Source organism: Cinclus cinclus, chromosome 16, assembly GCF_963662255.1.
Source record: "Cinclus cinclus chromosome 16, bCinCin1.1, whole genome shotgun sequence".
NCBI classification, from domain to species: domain Eukaryota; kingdom Metazoa; phylum Chordata; class Aves; order Passeriformes; family Cinclidae; genus Cinclus; species Cinclus cinclus.
The window spans coordinates 10,425,322-10,445,584 of record NC_085061.1 but is presented as its reverse complement, the minus strand read 5'-3'; the positions used below and the strand labels follow the sequence as shown (position 1 = coordinate 10,445,584).

Genomic DNA, 20,263 nt, shown 5'->3' with positions numbered 1-20,263 from the left:
GCACCAGGGACCTGATCTGCTGGGTGCTGCATGTAATCCTTGGGCAGCCTCTGAGAGATGGTTCCTCCTCCCGGCTCCATCCTGCTATTAGCACAACACTGCTGGCACACACAGGCCTTGCAAGAGCTCAGATCAGCTCCATCTTGAACTGGCTGAAGTTTGCCATGGTGGGTGAGGGCTCACCCATGCTGCTGAAGGGGCCAGAGGGCTGGGTGGCTGGCACAGCACCGTGGCTCACAGTGGAGCTGAGTTGCTGCAGTGTCATCAGCACCTCCTGCTGCAGCCGCTGCTGATGCTCCTGATGGCGTTCCAGGCGGCACTGCCGCTCTAGCACCGCGTGCAGGGCCTGGCTCAACTTCTGCACCTCCATCTGTACAGCGTCCAGCTTCTCAGCCATGGAGGGACAGCTGGGAGCAGTGGGGGGCACTGGTCCACCCCAAGCAAGGCTGTGATTTCCTGGACCCACAGGGTTTGGCAAGGCAGTCTGAGTGCTGGCATCTTTGACCTAGAATAGTGGGATGCAGGAGAGAAGGGAATGTGAAACACTATCAGCTGCTCATTCAATGGCACTTAACAAGAAATTTATTCTGCACTTAGGTGCAAGGCTCAGAGAAGAGCTCTCAGAGAAAGCCATCACTTTGTTGCAGACCTCTATACCTCACTGCAAGCTGTTCTTCAGCCCTACCCAGCCCCTAAGCTGCTGCTCATTGGAGCCCCTGGGGCACCGTGTTGTTAGCACACGCTGATCCATCTTGAGTGCTGCTGAACGGCAGTGGGGCTGCCCAAGCTGATGCCAGGCTTGTGTTTGCTCTCTGTAGAGCCGGAAACAACATCTGCTGGATTTTGCTTTCCAGCCTGGGGTGGCTGCAAGAACCTCTGGGATGGTACCGACACCAAGCCTTGAAAAGAGGTGCTGGTCGGAGGCCAAGCCTGGCAGTGACTGGCACCTCCATGGTGAGCAGCAAGTGCTGGCTGGAGGCAGGTGAGCCCATGGCTCACCCCCACCCCGAGGGGCTTCCCAGATACATTTGCCAAGTGCCAGGGTTAGCATTGCTGGGGAGTGTAGCTAGCAGAAGTTGGGGGCACCTTGGGAGCCTTTCACCCCAGAAGCCTGCCCCACCACATGTGTAGATGCATCAGGGTGCTGTGCAGGACTGGCCAGATGGCAGCAGCTCCTGGCCAGGGCACATGGACTCCCCCTTCCTGCAATCCTACCTTTTCCTGTAAGAGGATAGCCCTGTCCACAGTCTTCTTTTTTACCATCAGAGCTGAGTTCTGGGTGGGGGGTGTCATCAGCTGCCCTCGGCCAGGCAGTGGCTGGGGCAGAGGGGCCAGGCCCCCCAGAGGAGTCCCTGGAGCCAGGGCTGTGTCTGTGGAGCTGTCATCACCTGCAACAACAGAGAAACACCTCAAAAAGAGGCTCTTGGGGGGTTTCCAGTGGGGAATGGGGCCCTTTCATGAGCCCAGCAGTGCAAGGAAGTGGCCATGATGAACCCCAGTGGGCCTTACCATTCCCAGGGGACAACCCCACAGGCAGAGTGTTCCCAAGCCGCCCACTGTCCTTGCAGAGCGAGGCCACACCGACAATGTGGATGCCCTCCTTGGTGTCCTGGCTGCCAGCAGAGCAGGGTGCCTGGCTGCCCATAGGATCCCCGGTGGGCAGTGCAGGGTGCCGGGTGCCCGGCAACCTGGGGGCCTCAGCCTCATGCCCCTGTAGTGGAGGCCAGGGCTGGCCCCCATCCCAGCCAGCTGCCACTGACCCTGGCTCCACACTCTTCCTCTTGAGGAAGAGGTACACGGCCTGCGGCGTCACCCGGATGTCATCCAGCTCCAACACCTTCTTGATCTTGCGGAAGCTCAGCCCAGCCCTGCGCAGCTCCACAATCCTCCTCTTGGCATGGTCATCCAGCCGGCCCATTGCTGCCAGGACCCCTCCTGTGCCCAGCACCTACATCCCTGGAGTGTGGCCGTGGTGGGGATGCTGGCACCCCCCTGGCAGCACTGTGCTCCGTGATGGTGCTCAGGCTCAGCTAGTGCCTGGCTGCCAGGCTGCTAGCCCTTGCCCTGCATCCACGTGGTGCCATCCCCAGCAGTAACACAGTTCCCAGGTGGAAAGGGTGAAGGAGGTGGCTCTTCCCACCAGAGTGAATATGGACAACCCCAAGCCTGTCCCTTGCTCACGTGGAGCCCCTTTAGAGAGAAGGGTCCAGCTTAGTCCCCCCGTCTGCCAAGGGCACAGAGGATGGTGATGGCCTTGGCTCTGCCCAGTGTCCCAAACTGGACATCAATCCCACCCTGCCAGCAGCACAGTGAGGAATCAGAGGTAGTCAGGATCCCGAGCAGCAACTCAGTGTCCCGGGAAGCCTGGTGTGAGTCCTGGCAAGTCGCTTATTGCACGAGGCTGGCAGGACCCCCTTGTGTTTTCCTGGTGGCCCAGAAGGTCACGGTGAGCAGAACTGCAGAAACTCCATGTGGGCCTGCCCTTGAGTCTGGAGACAACAGCGTCCTGTACCTTTGGGAGAAGCAAATGCAACCACTGATACACTTGCTGTAAAGAAGGCACAACTATAAATATAATGGCTGCACTTCCTGTGCTTCCCCTCTCATACCAGGTACATGCCTGTACCACACAACGATCTATATATGTCTATACATGCACATGTGTGTGTCTATGCAAGTATGGTGGAGAGTTTTTCCACTTTCTACCAAATTCCTTAATCTGCAGGCATTTCTTGGACCCTCAGTACTGCAGCTGCTCCCAAAGGACACACTTCTGGCTTTCACTTCACTAAAATAAGTATTTTGCAAGAATTCCCAGAAGGCAGCAAAACACTTCCAATTAGAGACTACCTCAAGTAGCTGCTGCCAGGAAGATGTGGTACTTTTTTCCACACCACACTTACCAAGGCACACGTGGGTATTAAAAAAGACAATAATGTGTTATGTTGGCCAAGGAGGCACAGAGACGATTGGACATAAGCCTCAGGGAGAAATGGAGTCACTTAATTTGACACAGGAGTTTTGCCCTCTGCATCTTACTTGTTCCATGGCAAAAGAAAGACACATTAGCTCCAGAGACATAGGCTGTACTTTGATCCAGCTCTGTTTCTGCCTAAAGGCCACCCCATGCCCTGCTGTGTGCATTAGGGACCTTGTAGATAAGAGTTGGGGCAGTGGATATTGGAAAACAAAGGTCCTTGGATGCAGATGCTACAATTGCAGATCAGAAATTCTCAACCTTCCCCATGTCAAGGGAAGATGCTCCAAGGAGACCACCACCTTGAAGCTGCAGGTAAGAGGAGCTTGAGCCCTGGCAATACACTCTGCCCTCCTCCCAGAGTGTCTCCAGACACGACCAGAAGACATTGGAGTATCTGAGCAGCTGGTGACAGAAACGTGTAATTTACATAAATGCAAGGAAAGCCAACAGCTATTGACTGCAGCCTTCACCCAGCGCCCACATAGAAGATGAGGAGACCTCTTTGGAGAAGCACCAACTCCACACTGAATCTCCTCCAGCTCCCTCTCCACCAAAGATGTTGCTCTCTGTGTACCATCCCCACATCCCAAATTCCCTCCTCCATCACATGCTCATCCCCTTCAGCACTTCCCCAGCCTTCGACTGAGGTCCCACCACCCTGCCCTGTGACTGATGGAGTTCCCTTCACTTCCCAGGGCCATGTTGGGAATGACATGGTTCCTTTAACAGTTTCTTACACCACTTGGGAAAAGTTAATTTCTGTGGTGGTTTTGCAGGATAGGAAAAGGGAGCACATCTGTGTAAGAAAATTCACAGCAATTGTTTGAGTTTATCCTCTGCCTCTAACGCTTTCCCTTTCTGTGGATATCAGGAACACAGAGAGAGTTCACCTCCTCCCAAAAATCCTGAAACAGTCCCATCTGGACTGACTCAACCTTTGCTATTTCTAAAATAGAGCAGCACCACAAAGTTGGATTGGCTTGCCATTTCCATACAAAGACCAGGTGCCATGAGCTGAGTGTGGGCAGTAAAAGCCCCCTGTTCCAAAATCCTGCTCGCCTCCACCTCCCTGGCTGCCACAGTGTGTTCCAGCCACAGCTGCAAGTCCTTTGGCAAACCCAAACTGTGCAGCCACTTATTATTCCCCTGCAAGCTGCAATGGCTCCTCATGGTCTGAAAGCATCTTCCCTCCCCCCACACCCCTTATGTTTTGCAGTGGGATGGGGATCCCAGGGGGAAGATGCAGTGACTGGAACACTCAGTTTACTTAGTTCCAATCAGAGAGGGCTGTCATGCAGCACCACAGGCTACAAGTTTTCCCCCTTGATGGGTTGGCTTCTGGAACCTTACACAGCCAGCTGGATACACACATTTGTATGTGCATGCCTTCTTACACCACCATGACTGCAACAGGAGTTTAACTCCAGCCTGCCAATTTAGGTGTCTGTCCAAATTTCAGCCACCCTTTTTTCAGCAGCTGCCAAATGCTTGCAATGCCTGAAGTCTTTATGTACTTAGTTGTAGCTGGGAAAGCTCCTTTACCCTGGTATTACTGCTGATAATGCTCTACTCCTTAACTCTGCATGCAGTTCTATCGACAGAAACACAGACCAGAGCTTGGAGCAGCCTTCCCATCACCAGGATTGTTTCCCTAGTTCCCATTCTCTCTGTCCCAGATAATATTACATACAAAATGAAATATCCTCAAGAGAGGAGAAAGAAGGCAGCATGCCCCAGACTTCCTTTCAGAGCAGAGTGGATTTAAGGTTTAAAAAAATGAAGAGCATGAACTCAGGTTTTCTACAACTCAAGTGATGTAACCACTAGCCTTAAGCCAAGCTGACTCTTCCCCTGCACAACTTGTTCCTGTGCCCCACTCCAGGAGGTGACCTGAGAGAGAGGACCTCCCAGTGTCCATCCTGCAAGTCCTTGGGGTAGAGCTCCCTCACCTACCTGCACACACATTCACCCCAGCCACTGCCACCTGTCACTCCCACAGTTCTTCAGAAGCCCTGATTACCTGGCTTTGAATGCCAAATTCCCCAAGAAAAAAATATTACTTGTGTGACCATGGAGTTGGCTCATGTCTGGGAAGATTAACTTCTCCCTTTCATCTCACATCCGCTCTTGGATACAGACAGTTTTTATCCTTGGGAGCTACAAGCAAAGCTGCTTCCGGAATTCATGCTGGGGTGAAGCAAGGAAGAGTTAATCCTTCAAAAGACAAGGTAACTGTGCTACCCTGGGGCTGTGTTTTCTCAATGACTATTTCAGCTGCATGCTCATGGCCAGCCTGGCCCACGAGATGGAACAGCCTTGGAGAGATGGAGGCATTTATGTACAGATGGTCTTAATCAGAACAACCAGCTCCCATCCATCATTTCAGGAGCAGCACAGTCATGGGGCAGCAGGTACAGAGGCGGAGCAACAGGTTTCACCAGAGAAACAAATTACTGATGCTGAGAACAGATGTGACTGGAGGAAGGAGAGAAGGAAAAGCTGTGACCCACAGGGAGCATGAAGATGCAGAGGAAGAAGATACACTACACTTTGTCTGGTGTCAGCAATTGAAAACAGACACTTTATGTAAACATCCCAAAGCATGTTGATCCCAAAGCATGTTGAGCTCAAGGGCTTGCTGTGCTTCACAGAGTGCAAAATACTCCTGCCCTCAGAAGGTCCACATAGGATCACGAAGAACAAAGTTGGATGTGGCTATGTCTCTTTCCTTTCAATTCTCTTTGTAAGGTGAAAGGCCAGAGCACCAGGGCACGGTACACAATCTACCTCATTCACAATGGATTCAGTGTTGCCAAAAGGGGATTGATCCTCATGGACCCTGTAAGGAGACACAAGCCAAATCTGTCAGATCTCGGCTCTGTGATTAGTAACAGCTCGATAAGATTCTCTTGCCCACAGTTTCCTTTGTCTGATTTCCAGACCTCCTTCTCAGATCACAGGCACACACTGGGAAGCTGAAACAGCTGCAAGAAGCTGGGGAGGGACACTCATCTTGTTTAGTTTTGTTGTTTTCCCACAGTGTTGTGAATAGCTGCTGCAAAACCTGGCAAGACAAGTCCTTTTTCACTCTGCATTAGCTTGGAGAGGAAAAAAATATTAGAAACAACTCCCAGAAAGCACAGGGAAGACAGTGCTGGTTTACATGGGATTCAGATATGGATTCAAACAGCAAGAAGTGTATCAAGTAGAGCAAAGGAATTGTGGATGGAATGAGTGCTAGGAATGCCCAAATCCTCACCCTGTAGAAAGCTGTGCTCTGAACACAGCTGGTCCTGTGGAGGACCATCCTCCACTGGGCTTCCTGTCCTCCAGGTCCTGTTTCAGAGCCTGCCTGGCACAGTTTGGAAGGGACATGGATAGTTTTTGGCTATTCTTGCAGGGAACAATTTCACTGAAGTAGGGACAGACTGGGAAGTCTTAGCTCAGAAAGGGCTCTGTATCACAGAATATCCTGAGTTGGAAGGGACCCACTAGGATCACTGAGTCCAACTCCTGGCCCTGCACAGCACAGCCCCAAGACTGGCAATGAGCTAGCCAAAGTGGCTCAGTGAAACTTAGCTTGGAAGAAGATGAACAGTATTAGGTGTCCAATGCTGAAATGTTGCCAAAGGAACATCTGTGCCAGGGAAAAATGGTCATTTCTCCTAGGCTGCAGTTTTACACAGTGCCACTGTTCTGTGGGTTTTCCAAGCCTTATGGAAGCAATAACATTAGCTAACAGCACTGAGTAGTGAGGCTGCATCCCTTACGCAGCCCTTTCTTCGTAAAATTGGTGAAGGAGCAGCTCTAAATTTTATCAAAAAGTGATGGGTCAGATGAATTTAGATGGTGCTGCTACCTGAGCCATGCTGGCTCCCCTCAGAAGAAGATTTTGATCAAGTTGTACTTCAGACATCAGAATGGCAGAGAGAAAGGGCTGGGTGTCTGGCCCAGGATTTGAAGTGAACTGTATAGAGCACACAGCTCAGTTTGCTCAATCACCTGCTCTGACAACTGCTTCATTCAACTTTAGGCTGTGCTTTCAAACCAGTTGAGGAGCTACCCCTGCCTGATCACACTTTAAAAATCAGATCCTGACATGGAAAACACAAAAACTTATGGTTCTACTTTAAGATTTGCAGAATGAGAACATTGAAGAACCTTGGATAGCCACAAGGTTTCTTTAACAGTTTTGGGGGTTGCAGAGAGAGCACACCTTGAATTTCTAGTCTTTCACATGCCTGAAGAGGAAACAAATAAATCACTGCAAAGTGTAACATGGTATTTATTCCTTGTGGTGAAACCAGGACATTTGACCAAGTTTAGCATTGAGTAGATATATTCCTACAGCATCAGGGCCTAAGAGTGTTGCAGGAAAACAAGCATCAAGGCACAGTTTTTAAGCTAAAAGTCCTGAAATACACAAATGTATGCACTGACACATTCAGGGGCAGACAGTCATGAAGTCGTAAACCTGTTCATGGCCTAGCTACCAGTGTGCCCTGCAAGAACACCCTTAGACCTCAAGAGTGGGCCAGATGTTCAGTAACTACGGCAGATGACTTAACAGAGCTATAAATATTTCAGCTAAATTGCTTAATTCACACTGTTCTGCACATTAGAGAGGAACTCCCAAAATCTGCTAATTTTGTTGATCAAAATCTATATAGCTACTCAATAATGCAGCTGCTGGAAACGCTCTCAACTCTCTGCAATGACAGGCTGTTTCTCCACATTTGGATGAAAAGTTTCCAAGTCCTCAGAAGAAAAATGCCCCACCCTGCAATTCTTCTAAGGAAGCCACACAGACTGTATCCTCTGGAGCCAGACACACATCTACTCCTAGTCTTATAGAGGTGCAGGAGTGACAGACTGAATAGGGAGGCACACCAAAGATCTTCCAGCACAGGGAAAACACCAGCATCCAGAGGCTGTGGGCTGAGCTAGTGCTGCAGTGCAATCCCCACAAATGCTAAGCAATGCCTGGTACAGGCTGCTCACACTTCACCATGATAATGCCAGTGTTACTGTGGGCAGACTGACCCACTCATCACCTGGATGTCCAGGGGCTCAAGGAGAGCTCTCTGCAGTCACCACCACAACCCAAAGCCAAATGCACAAGAACGACAAATGAAGCACCAGTTGCAAGTCGGTGCAATACAGGTGACAAGTGTCCTCAGCTGCAGGCAGCCTTTAGAGACAACTGGCCCCAAGCCCAGCAGAGCAGAGTAGAGCAGCTCACCTGCGGAGTGACTGTGAAGAGCCTGTCCTCAGCAGCAGCCCGAGAGTGCAAGAGGGAAGGGACAGAAAACCACTGAAGAAGGAGCCAAAAGCAGCACGCACTCAACTCTGTTATTTCATCTCTTGCTCGTCCACCAACTCATGGGCAGTATCTAAACAAATATCTGCACTTCGCTGGAAAACTGCTAGGCAGGCTCCTGAGCTCAAGAACCGGCTGGAGGACTACACTTCAGATCGGGCATGCCACTCCCAACTCCGGTCCCGAACCTCAGCACCGAGCCCCGGCCCGGCCCGGCCCGGCCCGGCCCCCAAACCCCGTCCTGCCGCACCCTCCCTGTGCTCACACCTCTGCCAGGAACTGCACTCCTCCAGCCCCACGCCACTCCCCGCATCCAAAGCAGAACAGTGTACAGAAGCCCCTGGGCAGACCACACACGTACAGGGACTCCCGACGGCTGCCGGGGTCCTCTCAGGCGACGGCGCCAACTCGCTGCCGCCTTCTGCGGTGGCCGGCACTAGCCAGGTGCCAGCACAGCCCGGCTCTCCCACAGCCAACTTTCCGGACGGGGGGGCTATTTGAAAACCCTCCGGTGTCTTTGTTTGGTCGGGGCAGAGCCAGCAAGGGCTGCCGGGAAGGTCACCCAGGAGGACACCGAGGTACAGGGAGGGCGGAGCCCTTCCCGTAACCCTTTCGGGGCAGCCACGCTGCAGGCCCGGCCGGAGTCACGTCACCGTAGGGCACGGACCGGTCTGTGGCGTCCCGGAGCACGGCCCCCGTGCCAGAGCATGGACGAGGAGCCTCACGGGAGCTGCTGTCCCTAGAGGGCCCCTCCAGCCCTGGAAGCACCGGCTCCGTCCCTGCAGGGGAATGGTGGTCACGCTCTTCCAGCTGGGCTGGCATGGGGCAGAGGCCACAGCGGGGCCATTCGGTCTGAAACTGAAGCAGACACGTGCTTTGAGCTGTCCTCGTGTCTGCTAGTGCGCGCAGGTGAGATACTCAAATGTCTCTCCTCGTTCAGGCTTGGCTTAAAGGCTCAGTCGTGCCAGCTGCTGGCAACCCCTGGAAGCGGATCAGACCCCCCCACACGCTGCCACCACCGTCCTGGGGCTGGCCCTGCGGCTCACGACTCTTCAGGAACCTGCTTCAGCAAACCTTTTTCACAGCACTATTATTTTTCTGCTGGTTCAGTGACCTTACCTGCCTACCCCTGGAGAGATGAGAGCTGTTATGACAATAAGGGTCTGCGGGACTTTAGGCATCAGTTAGTCTTTATGGCTTTGCCATAACTGAGAGAGACAAAAAAAATGTTAAACACTGTGGGTGCAGACAGGCGGGTGTCGGGCTCTGCTCCCAGGGAACAAGGGACAGGATAGGGTCAAGTGGCCTCAAGTTGCACCAGGAGTGGATTTGCATGGGTATTAGGGAAATACTCCTTGCAGGATGGGTGGTCAGACATCAGAAGAGGCTGCCCAGGGCAGTGGTAGAATCACCAACTCTGAAAGTGCTCAAAAACATACAAAAATGTGGCACCTGGGAACATGGTTTAGTGGTGGCCTTTGCAGTGCTGTGAGAATGGCATTGGAATTAGACTCAGTGATCTTAGAGGGCTTTCCCAACCTAAATGATTCCATGATTCTAAGCTCATCATAACAGCCTACTAATACTCCTCCTTTGACATAATGCAGGTTCTCATTGAACCCACATGAACTTTCAGTAGACTACAAAATCACCTGTGAGGGAAATCTGCCCTTTAACAAGATGTGTGAAGAACAACTTCATTTTTGCTTTATTTGGTGTTTTGTTTGTTTTCTGTTAAAAAAGGACTACAATATGATATTGGCTTTCACATTTATATATTAGTTTCTGCATTGATCATAAGTATTAAGATATATATATGTATCATATATACCTTTATTTAGCTTAGTTTGTTAATATAACATAATTTACCAGTTTAAGTATGTACTGCATACCTTATAGAAATAGTACTGTGGTGTATATACAATATTATACGCCTTAACTAAACACTGGCTGTTAAAATACCTCTATGTAACCAAAACAAATGGTGTAAGACAATCATTTCACCCCCATTCTCTGCTGACTGAATTCTCCAAGGGATTAGATAACTGTGACACAAACCAGAGCATCAAAGGTCAATTAGAAAATACAGGTTAAATTTAAAGAAGACATACTAAATCCTAATCAGAGGATATAAAACAGCAGGATGGAGACACAAGCAGGAATGAAATATATTAACTTGACACACAGGATGTCATGCAGATAAACTGGAGTACGAAGAAACCAAACAGAAGAATTCCCAAAGGATCAAACAGTTCACAAGAATGTTTGAATAATGTATGGACTGCATGAATATGTATGTACCTCAGTAACGTAATAATATATAAATCACACTCTCTGACTTTACCAGTGTGCTTTTTGGCCAAAAGCCAAGGGCATCCCAGCACTGGTTGAATTTTTATCCCCTATTAAACTTCTAAAAAAACAAAATTCCAAATTGCAAATCTCTTTTTTTTTTTTTAACATTTTCTGAACCTGCTCCATGGCAGGCTTTAGGTAATACCCCTTGGTTTTGCAGCAGAACAGAAAATAAGCCTGTTTTTCTTCTTGCCACACATTAACTTACAGACACTTGCCCTGGTCTTGCTCGCCCTGTGATGGAGGTAGATGGGACATATCCTTGCACTGCATTCATGAGGTGAATCATTAGAAATTTAACAGATACGCCTGTGGCCCTACACTTCAGCTGATCAGCACACCGGCTTCTTAGAAAGATCTGTCTTTTTAAGACCCTGCATTAGGGATGGGGTCAAAATGCACTTCTGACTTTGTTCTTCTTAAGTCAAAAGTCAGGCAGCCAGTGTGGTGAGGTCAGAGGTTCAGTGCCTGCAGTGGCAAATCCTCCTTTCAAGTTCACAGCAAACACGTTTGGCAGGGAGAGAGATGGTGTCTGTCCCCCAAGATATGAAATGCCACATTATGGTATTCCACCGTAAGTCTTTCATTCTCCTCTTCCCAATTGTCTTGCAGTTGAGAGGGCAAATCCCCCCACGGTAGTGCCGTCCGTACACCCGCCATCAACTCAAATTACAATCTGTGCGCTGTGAATCTGCAACCTGCGCCTCAGACTGGGCCAGAATTCAGGTGTACGACACGTCACATCAGGCTGCAACCTGATGGGCTGTCAAGCTCTTAAAACCCAGAACTGAAGCCCCAGCTGCTATTACTATTACTATGAAGGACAGGGTTAGGCACTTTTATTTCCCAGCCAGTGCACAGCTGCGCTCTTCCCCCACCCCGCTCCCCCTCGCTTCAAGCCCTTCCGCCCGCCCCGCCCCCGCTATGACGCAAGCACCGCGCGCCGGCGCTGACCCTTCCCGCCCGCTCGCGTCAATCTCCCGCGACGGGCGCGGACCGGCGGCGGAGCCGAGGATGTGAGTGTGGGGCGGGGGCTGCCCCATCCGCGTCCATCCGGCCGGGCCGCGGCCCAACCGGTCCCTCCGCCGCACGGGGCGCCGGGGGTAGCGCGCTGGGGCCGCCGAGAAGCGATGGAGGCGCGAGGGAGCCGAGGGATGGGGCTTCGGAGCCGCGGCCTCCCGCGGCCGGAGGCGGGCAGGGCCGGGGCGGGGCGGGGCCGGGGAGTCGGGCCAGGGTATCGGCGCTGCCGCGGCCCGGCCGGCGGGAGGAGCGTTGTGCGGACGCGAGAGGCGGGTTCCTGTGCTGATGTCGCGGTCCCCAGCCCCACGGGTGCTGTTCCGGACCCGTGGCGTGCGGATCTGGCTGCCCCGCGCCTCGCCGGCCCCAGAGCTGGGCCGAGTGGCTGTAGTGAAGTTCTGGGCGTCGAACACTCCTCATACCAGGAATTCTGCTGGTTTGCAGCTGAAGACCTGAAGCAAACTGTCAGTAAAGGAGTCGCCTGTAGGCATACGGGAAGCCTGGGGGCGGGCGAGTTCGCTTCCTTTGCCGCAGAACTGCTTCTCTGAGTGTGCAGATTCTGTCTCTAAATCAGAAGCGTGTGTGAGATGGACTTTGGTTTGTGTGAATTGCTCGTAGACTTTCTGGTTTGGGGTGGATGCCCCTGAACCAGCTATTTCTTGGAGAGTAAGAGGTTTTTGATTGTAGGAAAGAAGCATGTCACTTAGAAATGCAACGTTGTACAACCTTATGTGAGGACTGTGATTTAGTCTTTCCCCATTTCCCAGCAAATGCTTGAATTTGTGCAATTGAAAATGCCCACAGGGTAGGGTGAGGTTTGCAACTAAAGTGAGCTTGGCCGGTAGCATTCCTGAGAAAGGAGTAAAACCACTGCTTAGTTTCGAGATTCCTTAAATGCAGCGTCATTTGGTGAATGTTCCAAAGCCATGTTGGCTGATGTGCCTGGTAAGCACCTGTCCCAAGATGCAGTAAGTAGTACTGCTCTGAAAGGAGATTGAAGCCATGTGTGGGTCAGGCTCTTCTTTCTCCTGGGCAGTGGGTAACAGGACAAGAGGACGCAGTCTTAAGATGCACTGAGGAGGTTTAGATCAGACATTAGGAAGAATGTCTTCACGAAAGGGTGGTTGGGCTTTGAAAAGGGATGGCCAGGAAGGTTGTGGAGTCACTGGCCCTGGAGGTGTTTATGGAAAAACTGCATGCAGCACTGAGTGCTCTGGCCTAGTTGACATGGTGGTGTTGGGTCAGAGGTTGGACTTGTTGGTCTCAGAGATCTGTTCCAATGTGATTCTGTTTCCTGCCTCAGCAGCAGGCTGGGTAACAGCAGACATGCTGGTCTTTATCTGTGTTTCCTCTTCCCCTCTCCCAGAAGGCATAAAACCACATCCAACTCTTGGCCACTAACTGGATAGTTTTGTTTGCTGATAACATCAGGACTCTGATAGTCCACAGGTGCAGGAGGAGCTGATGTGTAGGCAGAGATCACCCAAACCTGGCTATGGGATATTTAGAAGAAGAAAAATGGGCTCTGGGGTGACCTAATTGCATCCTTCCAGTACCTGAAATAAACCTACAACAAGGATGGAGGGACATGTTTTTTTACAAGGGCCTGGAGTGCCAGGACAAGGGGTAATGGCTTCCCACTGACAGACAGCAGGTTTACATTAGAGATTAGAAAGAAATTCTTCCCTGTGAGGGTGGTGAGGTCCTGGCCCAGGTTGCCCAGAGAAGCCCCATCCTTTGAAGTGTTCAAAGCCAGGTTGAAGCAACCTGGTGTCATGGAAGGTGTCCCTGCCCATGACTGGGGGGTTTGAAAATGATGAGCTTTAAGGTTCACACCATCCCAAACCAGTCAGTGATTCTGTGATTTTTTGAAAATAAAATCTTAAGTTTTCTGGTCTTGTGATAGCAGGAACCTGTCTCTTCTGTACCATCCAGCTGGGCTCATGCAGTGGCTTTCCGAACTGCAGCCTCCTCACTCCTTGCACTGGAGAGGCACAGAGCTGAATAGAAATGTCCTAAAGCTGAGTGACATACACAGGTTTGCTTGGCTTGCTATGCAGCGCCCTGGGACAGTCCATAGACTGTTTTCTTCCTGCCAGTGGTGCTAGAGGAGACATTTCCTTTCCCAGCAAGCTTTGCCAGCGGCACATCTGTGGTGTGGATTTGCTGTCCTCCTTACAGAAAGGCCATGGGTGTTTCTTGGTTTCTTCAGGGAGCTGTGTTTGTGAATATTCACTTGTGTTGCTTCTTGCAGTTGGTGTATTAGGGAAAACTGAAGCTGAAAATCAGGAAAGCAAGCTTGGCTGTTCAGAAGTAATCTCTTCCCAGCCATACATTTAATTGCTATTCAGAGAATAAAGTAATTGCTTACCAGAAGCACAGAAGCAACAAGGTTGGTTGTTGGATGCTGTAAGCTGGAGAAGTTTTCTTCTTGTTCAGTGAGTTTGCCTGTGATGCACATGGGGGATGGAGATGTTTCCAACATCCTGCATTACTGTGTGTATTCAGTGCTGCTGCAGATAAGGCTGGCAGCTCCAACTCACTTCTCATTGCCTGAATGCTTCATTTCTTGGTGGTTGAGGGGGGGGTCACACTCCTTTAGAGGTTATTGAAATGTTGGAGGCAGGTTTGTAATGCAAGTTTTAAACAATCCCCATGGAATAATCAAAATGCCATATGTTGAAGGATGTTGCAGATTTTTTGATGGATGCAGCCCTCACATGGCCAACGTCTGGAAGTCAATTAATGCCCAACATCAAAGTGCTAAATAGAGAGGTGTTAAATCTGTCTCCTTTCATCTAGAGTAAAGAGAGTTCTCTGAATTGAGGAGCTAGAAGTGAGATTTGAGACATGGGGCCCATTCAGTGCTGCTTTGGATATCTCTGAAGGGGAAAAGGAATTACCAGGATTGAAAAAAAAGTTTTCTGGAACTTTTTCTAAAGTGCCTGGAATTGCCTAATTCTTTAACTCCACAGTTTCAGTGACCCTCCGTTACATTCAAAGTTCAGTGTTTTGTGTTGCTGTCCTATTATTTATTTGGGTGTGGGGCTTTTGTTCTCTGTGTTTTTTTGAATTAAGTGATGCCTCCTGCAATTTGTTGTTGAAGGGCTCCCTCACCAACCAAGCGCAAGGACAGGTCTGAAGAGAAGTCCAAGGACCGGTCCAAGGATAAAGCAGCCACTAAGGAGTCGGGTGAAAAGGATCGTGGTCGGGACAAGACACGCAAAAGACGCAGTGCTTCCAGTGGGAGCAGCAGTACCAGGTAGCTACTTTTATGGGAGTAACAAATGAAAGCATTTTCAGAAATTAGTAGTTTTATTTGTGGTAGTCTTGGACCTGTTGGAAGCTTGTGTTGTTTTAGTCACTGTGCGATTTTGTCTAACTTAAGGGGGTTTATATTTTAGGTACGAATATTTTTGGCTGTCTGGTGAGTTGTGGAGCCTCAGTCACAGTTACTCTCTCTGTAGTTGTCAGAAGTTTCTCAGCCGTTGTTTTTCTGGGTATTGCACTAATTTTTATTCTTCTCCCCCTTGAAATAGATCCCGTTCCAGCTCAACTTCCAGCTCAGGGTCCAGTTCTAGCACTGGTTCTAGCAGTGGCTCAAGTTCCTCTTCTGCCTCGAGCCGGTCTGGGAGCTCCAGCACCTCACGCAGTTCCAGTTCCAGCAGCTCTTCTGGATCTCCCAGTCCCTCTCGACGGAGACATGACAACAGGAGACGGTCCCGCTCCAAGTGAGTTTCATTTGTCTTCTAAGAGTTGTCAGATGTCAGGTTAATTCCATGTAGAATACAAGATTGTAATCAGAACAGATTGTTCTCTGAAGACCATTTAATTTCTCCATAACTTAGAGATGTGAATTTTGTTAGAATGGGTGTGCTCCGTTTCATAAGAATCCAAACATACGCCCTGTAAGAGCAGAGATTAAAATAATTTTTAAGAGTTTAAAGATTTTAAATATTATATTTTTAGAGGCAGTTTTAATCAGTGTGTCCTTACTAGTATGGGCCTAGTTCAGACCAAAGCTGTTCAGTTCCTGTAAACTAAAGCCACGACTAACAGAAAAGTCAGGGCTAAAACCAGCATATATGTGTATATATGTATATATTCTTATTTATAAAAAAAATAAAATAGGAAGGAGAGCAGAGGAGGCTCCTGTAAGGGTGACATGGGAATCAAACAATCTTAATGTCTGTACAGCTTTTCCTTTGCGTAAGATGATGAAGGCTGATAAAAATCTCCTTAAGGCAGTGTGGGGTTTTTAGTGTCACTTAATTTAGGGGCTTTAAGATTAGGAAGAAGCATAAATACAAATTTTCTGATTTTTTAATAGATTTAAGTTTCATTCCAGATAACTTTAAACTGCAAAGGCATTGTGATGTGCAGCTAATTTAAAATATATTTTTAAATATTTTTGGACCTATGTAGTGAACGGAAGATACAGAAACATAAATAATTGAAGCCGTTAATTTGCCTGGTTGTGGTATGCTGTGATGTTTATTAGGCCTTATTTTGCCTCTTCAGTTGTTGAGGCAAAGAATGCTTTTTGTGTTAACAGCTGGGAAGTGCTTTAACTATGACCAGAACTTCATAGAAGTACTTGCTAAATTTTGTGTTTGTTACCCTAGTTGCAGTGAAGTTGAAAAGTTGCAAACGTTCTCAGATTTCTAAAGGTTCTAATGCAAAAGCAGACAAGACAAATGCAAGTCCTGATGTGTTTCTGAGTGAACACCCTCACCACCACCCCAACACTGTAACTTCTTCAGGACAAAGATGCCCTTCAATAAAAATGTTACTTTTAATCACGTGACAATGACTGGCTTTGATTTTTGTCCTGCATGTTCTCTGAAAACTAAATGTTTTCTGTTGTCCAAATCAGGTCCAAACCACCCAAAAGAGATGAAAAAGAGCGGAAGAGGCGGAGCCCATCACCCAGACCTACAAAAGTGCATGTTGGAAGGCTCACTAGAAATGTGACCAAGGTAATAATGGCGTGTACCCCTGTAGTCAAGCATTCAAGTTCTTCTGTGAGAATGTGTGAGTTGCTCTTTCAAAGCTCTTGGGTCTTCTTGGTTACTAGAGAGTTGCCAAGGTGTTGCTGTTGGATATTGTTTCTTTGTGTCCATATTGATCAGCGAGGAAAATTTTCATAGGATTTTTCTGAATCAAATACCATGAAGACTTCTGAGACACTATAGTGCTTAAGAAGTCTGCCTGTTTTGTCAGTATTCCAGACCTTATATCCTGCTTTACTAGAAAGAAAACTATAGAATTTGGGAAAGCAGCTGAAATTACCTTGGGGGCATAAAGGATGTCAGGCAGTTCTGGATAATGGATCTGCAGAGAGCTGGGCTGGCTTGAGTTGTCTTTGCTAGAACGTAGTTTAAAGGTCTTCAGGGGTAAAAGGCTTAGGTTACTGAAAAAATGACGTGCTGGATTTACTGCTCTGTGCCAGCCAGACCTGGCTGGGGAGTGTGCTCTGTGTTCATAAGCCTTGCTGTCTCTCTTCAGGATCACATCATGGAAATCTTTTCCACTTATGGAAAGATTAAAATGATTGACATGCCAGTTGACAGGCTAAACCCACACCTCTCCAAAGGTTATGCCTATGTGGAGTTTGAGAACCCAGATGATGCCGAGAAAGCCCTGAAACACATGGATGGAGGTAAGTACTGACCTGCAAGGAGCCTGGGAGCTTTTAATCTTCAGAGTAGATGGATTTGTTCAGAAAATTAGTTAGAGGTGATAGGGATGTCTTTAATGAACTGATGTAAAGTACTGTCAGTTTTCAACCCAAATGGCTTTTGTGAGTTCAGGACATATCCAAGAAATCACAGCACTATTAAAACTAATATGTTTTTCAAAACAGTGAAAAAAATTATTTTAAGCTTATGTGAAAAGTTTTCCAGGTTTACATCTGAACTGCAGTTTGGTGGGATTAAGTAGAGAAGTCTAGTAGGTGTGTGGACTTTGTCAGAATAGCCCCTGAGCAGGGTGTAGAGCACCATGGGCTGATCCTACTTCAGTTGCTTTTGACAAAGCTGTGAGCAGTAATACGATGTGTATATGTTACTGTTGAAAAATACTTACTTCTCTCTGTTTCTGTGATTCCCTAAAAAGGCCAGATTGATGGTCAGGAGATCACAGCCACAGCTGTGCTGGCACCACGGCCTCGACCACCTCCTAGACGCTTCAGCCCCCCCAGGAGGATGCTGCCACCACCGCCGATGTGGCGGAGGTCACCCCCTCGCATGAGGAGGAGGTGAGAGCTGGGACTCGCAAGTTATCACTGAAAGCCTTGGTGTGGGGACAGTCCTGTTGGACTTGACTTTGCCCTGCCAAGTGACAGTAACACATTTTGGGCATTGGTTGAACCTGGGTTGCAGTTCCTAACTCCTTAGCTCCAGGGTGCCTGCTCTGGTCTGCACCCTGAGCACAGTCTCTGGGAAAGGTCTCATCCTTTCCAGCCTGTTCCCTGGAGCCCCTTCTGCATAAAGGCTTCAAGGTGAAGTGGGAACAGATTCTGGCTGACAGAACACTTGTGGCAGGCTGTGCCAGCTTCTTGTTTTTCAGAAGCCCTTGTACCTCTCTCCTTTATTTCTAAATTAGCGCAAAAAGCAGTCCTGTGTCAGGTCAGTGGAGTACAATGGCCCCAAGGTGTGACCTGACAGTTGTGCAACTTGGAGCTGCCTGGTTGTGCTTGGATAAGTTGTTCTGAGTCTTTGGTGTTTACATGGCTTCAAAATGTCTTACTTGTCAGTAGTTGACAAATTGATTGCTGAACAGCTTTGAGCCACAGGTTTAAAAATGAGCAGTAGTTACTGTGGCACAAGATCCAGGAGGCTTCTTGCTGCTCCTTTAAATACACCTTTTGCCGAGGTCTCAGAGATGCAGGTTTGCCATTCCTTCCTCCTTTGTTATCTTTCCTACTTCGACTTTTACTGTCCTGTTAAAGCTGTTTTAGTATTCTGTGCCTAGAACCTCTGTGTCATAGCAGTGGCTATACTGGTGTGACTGTTGGTTGTAGTACTGAGAAGCTTGAAGCTAAACTACTTCATAACTAAGCTCCCCCCTAGGGAGCTTCCTTGTAATTTGAAAGGATTTGGATAAATCCTTCCCCTGAATATCACTCTTTCAGGAGTCAGAGATGACTTCAGGTGAAGGAGGATCCGATGTAGGATCTGAGCTCATTTTCCTTGAGGAAGAAGATAAGTTTCTTGTCTGTTGTTCAGGTATTATTTTTTCTGGTTCTTAAGCAGAGGGAGGATAGCCAGAATATTCCTGCTGTGTCCTCTCTGGAGCTGTGTTTTGCTCAAGCTCTTTTTCCATGACACGTGAAGGATTTTGGCAGGAGGGGAGGAAGTGTTTTTAACAAGTTGGTAGCTGAACTGACCAATTACTCAAACCTGTTGCTTGTCTCCTAATGCACACTCTCTCCTCCTTCCATGCCAGGTCCCGGTCTCCTCGGCGCAGGTCCCCTGTTCGCCGGCGATCCCGATCCAGGTCTCCTGGACGAAGGCGCCATCGCAGCCGCTCCAGCTCAAACTCCTCAAGATAAAGCAAAAGGACTGGACAGCTTTTTACTTTTTAACTTAAATCCCATCAGATGGAATATTGTACCTTTTTTTTATAATGAGTCTGGGTGAGGAGTGAGAGATAATCCTGTCAGTGAAGGCAACGTAGGAGGAGACAGCAGCAGTTCCTGGCCAGTAACCTTTACTGTGAGGCTTCTGGATTCCTGGCATTGAATTGAAATTGTTTAAAAATTGCTTTGATTTTTAAAGGCTTCAAAAACATATTTTCCAGATAGAGGGAGGGAAAGATGTTTCAGCCTTCTCTTTCTCCACTTAGCAGCTGCTGCTTGGTGATTGTAAATGCTTAGCACGCTGTACAGATCAGCATGTAAATCTTGAGCTAGTTCAGAACCCCAGTGAGTAAGACAGTGAGCCACATACCTTGATCTCCAGGTGCCAGCACAGGATTTTTCAGGGCAGCTGGAGCTCCAGACCTGCCTGGGACTTAATGAAATTCAGAATTGTTGCTTTATTCCAGTACCCCAGTTGGTTAGTTTCTGCAGAGTAAGCTCTTCTGTAATGCTTACACCAGGCAATCACCACAGAAACAATGGTCCAGCCCAGTGAACATGCCACTATGTAGAAGAAGCTGGAAATCCTATGAAGTGTTCTGTAATTGCCCCCTTATGAGATTTTTTTCACTTTTTCATTGAGGGTATTGGTAAAAATTTCCTACTCAACCTACAGTGAAACAGTGTAAGTGTTTTTGCAAATCCTAAATGAGCGACTGAGCACCAACCCCTTGGAAACTGCAAAGCAGAGAGGGAGGCTTGAAAGCACGATGCTGGCTGGATTAACTGGGGTTTGCACAAGGAAAGGCGAGGAATTTACCACCTGTTGTACAGTCAATACTCTACGGATTTTGGTTTTGTTTTGTATGACTTTGTATCCTTTTGGGCCATGTTGTGTTTGTACTTGTGTAAGACAAGCAGTTACTGAATAAAGCAGATGGGTTGAGAAGGGCTGTGCTGCCTGACCGCGTTACGGTGCGCACGGTTGGGGTGTGGGGAAAGCCGGTGC

General features: G+C 48.7%; 1 protein-coding gene across 1 annotated transcript; it reads left to right on the top strand.

Annotated features, from left to right (window-relative positions):
• The first annotated feature begins 11,579 nt into the window (after positions 1 to 11,579).
• On the top strand, positions 11,580 to 20,203 carry RNPS1 (RNA binding protein with serine rich domain 1). Its single transcript, XM_062503387.1, has 7 exons — positions 11,580 to 11,671; positions 14,779 to 14,934; positions 15,212 to 15,403; positions 16,549 to 16,651; positions 17,181 to 17,334; positions 17,790 to 17,931; positions 19,122 to 20,203. The coding sequence occupies exons 1-7, from the start codon at positions 11,580 to 11,582 to the stop codon at positions 19,225 to 19,227; spliced, it is 945 nt and encodes a 314-aa protein (XP_062359371.1). The 3' UTR covers positions 19,228 to 20,203.
• Positions 20,204 to 20,263: the final 60 nt, after the last annotated feature.